General features: G+C 67.9%; 1 protein-coding gene across 1 annotated transcript in view; it reads right to left on the bottom strand.

Annotated features, from left to right (window-relative positions):
- The window catches only part of RNF207 (ring finger protein 207), an 8,782-nt gene extending 3,931 nt beyond the window's left edge, over positions 1–4,851 (bottom strand). Inside the window, 12 exon segments of the mRNA XM_012722049.1 lie at positions 21–207; positions 795–889; positions 970–1,038; positions 1,636–1,704; positions 1,780–1,852; positions 2,075–2,121; positions 2,427–2,552; positions 2,618–2,693; positions 2,780–2,861; positions 2,948–3,092; positions 3,967–4,099; positions 4,640–4,851. Of these exon segments, the coding sequence (XP_012577503.1) occupies positions 21–207; positions 795–889; positions 970–1,038; positions 1,636–1,704; positions 1,780–1,852; positions 2,075–2,121; positions 2,427–2,552; positions 2,618–2,693; positions 2,780–2,861; positions 2,948–3,092; positions 3,967–4,099; positions 4,640–4,830 (1,293 nt within the window). The 5' untranslated portion in view covers positions 4,831–4,851.
- Between the last annotated feature and the right edge of the window lie 23 nt (positions 4,852–4,874).

Genomic DNA, 4,874 nt, shown 5'->3' with positions numbered 1-4,874 from the left:
GCCGCGGGCCCCGCCCCCACCTGGTAGGCGCCCTGGAAGTGGCGGCAGTGACCGGCGAAGGGCGTGTCCTCGGCCTCCGCGAGCAGCGCCTTGGTGCTGGTGGACCGGTGCGGCGTGGGCTTCGGGACGGGGCACCCCCACATCTTTCCCACCGGGGAAGGGCAGCCAGGCCCCATCGGCACCTTGGGGTCCGGGCCCCCCGCCAGCCTAGGAAGGGCCAGATTGGGGGTTGGGAGGGCCGTGCCCTCCTCCCGCCCCTCCCCGCGCCTTGTGTGTGGGGGGGGGCCCTGAAAGCTTGATGCTAGGGGGCCCCCAAGCCAGTGACGTCAGCATGGAGCTTTGCGGGTCCCCTAGTAGGGTGCTGTCTGAGCAGGAAGGTGCACGGAGTGCTCTGGGGTCCTCCACAGGGAGGCCCAGCCTCCCTGGGGGGCCCTGGGGGCCTCAGGTTAGGCATCTCTCCCAACTCTGGGGAGTATCCAGCGCTCCAGACTAGGGGGCCCCATCTGGCCCCTTCCCTTTAGTCCCCAGGTGCCCCAGCGTGCTGGGGGTGCCGGTGTCCTCCCCTGGCCAGCCTCCGCTCCACTTCAACCATGGCCTGCGATCCCGGGTCCTCTATGACCGCCTTCTGCACTGGCGGGAGTGGACTCTCCCTCCCGCGTGGCCAGCACCAGCATCAGGGCCTCGGGGAGCTGGGGGAGCTGGCAGGGGCTGCTTGGCGGTGCCCCGCCCCACCAGGCCCCACACCGCTGCCCCCACCCAGTCCCCGGCAGGGAGGGGCCCTCGCTGCTGCTCACGTGTTGGTGCCGCCTGTACCTGGCGCCCGGCGAGGCCCCAGCAGCAGCAATGGCTCCAAGCAGCGGGCGAACTCGGCCCTGTGGTCGCTGGAGACCTGGGCAGGGCAGCAGGGGTGAGGCAGCCTCCTCCCACCCTCCCACCGGGCCCCTCCCGCACCACCACCTCTCCAAGCACCTTGCTGCTCTGCGAGGGCCTGAGGCGATGTGGCCCTGTGACGACGCCCTGCAGCCGCTGGATAAGCTCCTGGGCAGAGGTGGGCACTCAGCTCAAGTCAAGGGGTGGGGAGGAGGCCCAAGCGGAACGTCAGTCTCTGGAGGCCGTAGCCCTTCCCTGGCCAGGACCCCCAACCCCTACACATACAAGGCCACAGGCCAGGTGGGGGTGGCCAGGCTGCAGCGATTGGGAACTTTGGGGAGCAGGGCCTGCTGCTCTTTTAAAGTGGACTCAGGGGCCCTCCCTCATGGTGCGAGGCGTCAAGCACAGTACTGTGAAGCCACCGCAGCACGCGTTTGACCCCAGGCCAGGGAGCGACCCACAGGGTGCAGCAGACCTCTCCTGTCTCCCCTCAGCAGTGGATGTCAGTAGACTGCTCCCCACTCTGTCTCTGGAGAGTCCTCTCAACCCCCGCACTGTGGCCTGTACCCCGGCCCTGTATGCATCAATAAGTAAATCTCAAAATAAGTAAATAAATAAAATGGACTCAGAGGTCCCCAAAGGGTGTGTAGCTAGATGCTGGCTTGGAGGCTGGAGAAACCCAGCACCCCCGGCCACTCCAGAAAGCAGGCTGTGGGCCCCAAGGTGGCCACCTGGTCGGGAGGCCCACAGGAGCCGGGGACTCACGTAGCCCAGGTCCAGAAACTCCGCCTTGCTGGCCAAGCTGAGGAAGGATGAGCAGATGACCAGGTGAACCTGCAGGAGGGACGCTGCTCAGCGCCTGGACGGGGGAGGAGGCCTCAGGCTGGGGCGTCAGACCCCCCTCCTCACCTGCAGGGTGGGCAGCAGAGTGGCCAAGTGGGACAGCTGCTCCTTGAAGGCCTTGTCCTTCTCTTCGTACTGGCTGGGGAGGGGACGGCACCTCATCTCCAAGAGGAGGGCTGCCACCCCGCTGGGGGGAGCTCAGCATCGGGTGATTCTATCTCCCCCCGCTCTGTGGTCTGTCACTCACCCCTTCCCGTGTCCTGAGCCCCTGTCCTCAGCAGGTGGACACCCGCATGCTCTCCAGGTGGGGCACGGGCCCTGGGTGCCAGGTGCAGGGGGGGGGAGGGCCCGCCGCACTCACCTCTGCACGGCCTGCAGCAGCAGGTCCTTCCTCTCCGCCAGCTTGTCCTGGAGGCAGAGTCAGTGCCGGGGGCATGGCCCAGCCCTCCCAGGCCACCCCTGCCCAGCCACAGCCCTCTGCCGCCAGCCCTGCTACCCAGCAGCCGTCTCCCTCCCGCTTGCGGTCCCATCCCACGGCAGCCCCCCCCCCCGCCCCCGCAGCCCGCGGGCAGCCCCGCTCCCCCTCTGCCTCTGCCTCCCCGACACTGTGCTCTCAGAGAAGTAGCGGAAGTAGCTGGCGGAGCCCCCTGGCGCCCGGAGGCCAGCTGGGTCCGGCACCTGCCCGCCTGAGAGCGCCCCTCGCCCGCCCTCACCTGCATGCTGTCAAAAAGGGCGCGGATGGCGGCCTGCTCGGCGGCGGCGCTGTGGCGGACCTCCTCCACCCTGGCCTGCAGCAGCCCGATGGCCTCCCGCGCGGCCGTCTGCAGCGCCTTCACGTCCTGGGGGCCGGCAGCTCAGCCTCCTGGGGCCTCCCGCACCCCCAGCCCGGGCACCCTGCGCTCACCAGCACGGCCTGCTCCAGCCGCTCGCAGCCCTGGACGTACGCGGACTCCAGGTCCACGCAGTGGGCCCGGCTCTCCCTGCCGGGAGGGAGCCGCGGTGAGCCTGGCTCTCAGCTGTCCCCATCACCCACCTCACCTCACCTCACCTCCGTTCCCCTACTCACCCCTGCATGTCCCCGAAGCAGCGGATGCACAGCAGCGACTTGGTGTCGGTGGAGAACATGATGTAGGGCTCCGCATGCAGCGCTGGGGGGCGCGGGTGAGCCTCGGCGTGGTCCCACCCGCCAGTCCCGTCTCCCTGCCCCCCGCCCCCCCGTGAGCGCCGAACTCACTGCACTTCTGGATCACGTCGCGGCTGCGCTGGCCCAGGGCCACGATGTCGTGGCGCGCGAACATGCGCGCTCGGTGCGTGTCCTCACGGCAGCGCCCGCACAGCGGCTGCCCGCACGTGTTGCAGAAGTACATGGTCTCCGCGTCCTGCGGGCACAGCGGGCTCAGCCAGCCCACCGCGCAGGGACCGCAGCCCCGCCTTTCCCTGGTGCGCCCCGCTGGGTGCGGGCTGCGCTCAGGGCAGCCCCTCGGGGAACCTGGGCCCATACACCAGTTTCCGGAGGCCAGCACGGAGGGTCAGAGGGTGGGTGAGCAGGTGCAGCAAGGAGCAGACCGGGAATGAACTGGGCAGGTGGTCCTTTCACCTTTTGCCTTGTACAAAACTGTCTGAAGGCCTTGCAAGCCCTCCTTGGCACCCTCAATAGTGGTCACATGGTAGTGCCACCTTATTAACTGGGCCTGGGGTTCCCTCTGCAGGCCAGACCCAAGCACAAGCCCTGACTCCTTACTTCAAGGCCATCTCCTCCCCGGCCCCAGCTCCTCACCTCTGCTGAAGTCTCCGAACGGTCACATCGACCCCAGCCCCTGCCCAACACACCCCAAGCTCGCTCCTGCAGGATCGGCCTCCCGGGGTTCCCAGTACCAGGGAGGAGGCCCAAGTGCCCTTTGCTGCCCAGCCCAAAGCCTGGCCCGTCCACTCCCTGGCCTTCCTAGACGGGAAGCACGCAGTCCTGGCTTCCCCGTGAGCTGGAGGCAGCTGCTCAGAGCTCCCCAAGAAACAGTGAGCCCCCCAGGGCTGCCCCAGACCTGCGCCTGAACCATCTTCTCTGTGCCAAGTCGTAACGCCATCCTGGCCTGGAAACTAGTAAGCTCTCCCCTAACCAGGTGACCGTAACGTAATGTCTCCACTCTCTGGACTAGAGGGGCACCCCACTGGGGCCCCAGGGGGCTTGGGGGGTGTTGGAGAATCTGGTCACGGTGGGCACACACTGCAGTCTGGGCCTCCTGCCCTGCGCCCTGCCTGTTTGGTGCACTCCAGGTCGCAGTTGGCACAGCGCACCACCTCCATGCCATCGCCGGAGCTGTCCACCAGGAACTGCAGCAGCCGGTCCACTGGGGGGAGCCCTCCAGGGCCCCTCACCGCGGTCTGGTGCCTGCAGAGAGCAGCCAAGATCCAGGTGCCCCTTCTCCAGGCTCGGCCCCTTCCCACCCCACGTTCCAGAAAGTAAAAATAGTTAGGGGTGGCCTGGCGTCTGCTATAAATAACTCAGTCCTGCTGGCTCCCCCTCCTCCCTGCCCAGTTCCGGGCGAATCCTGGGAGGCTGTGGGGCTCTGTCACCCTACTGCTCCCCCTGTCTTGAGTGGGTACCATGTACTTACGTTGCTCTAAGCCTTCAGGGACTCCCCACATGAGTGGGGGGTGTCCTGGTATTGCACTGAGATGCGGACCCAGCCTGACCTCTGATGGCTGGGAGGGGGGTGTTGGGCCCTAACCCAGGCCCAGCCAGTCTGACCTATACAACGGCAGAGCCTTCTAGTTCTGACTGGGAGAGGGGTGTCTGGGTGCAGCCCCTCCCGTGCTTCCAGCTGAGAGGGGCCCAGCTTTGCCCTCTCTGCGTCCAGGCCCGAGGCTGGCTCTCCGGCTCAGGGGGGAGGGGGGAGCGAGGTGGTCTGGGCGGGCTTGGGGCACTCACTGGCACAGCGGGCAGAGGAGGCGGCCCTCGGAGGCCCGGCCGCGCAGGCAGCCGGCGCAGAAGTCGTGGAAGCAGTCGAGCAGGCACGGATGCTCGTACTGCGCATGGCACAGCGGGCACGCGAGCGGGTGGCCGCTCAGGGAGTCCGGGGCGCCGGGGCCCTCCAGGGGCACGAAGATCGCTCCCGACATCGGCGGGTGGCGCGGAGACGGCGGGCGCGCGGCGTCCGCGGAGC

The sequence above is a fragment of the Condylura cristata genome, unplaced genomic scaffold, assembly GCF_000260355.1.
Source record: "Condylura cristata isolate star-nosed mole 26May11 unplaced genomic scaffold, ConCri1.0 scaffold00008, whole genome shotgun sequence".
NCBI classification, from domain to species: Eukaryota; Metazoa; Chordata; class Mammalia; order Eulipotyphla; family Talpidae; genus Condylura; species Condylura cristata.
Note: the sequence above shows the minus strand (reverse complement) of the source record. Positions and strands in the feature narration are given on the sequence as shown.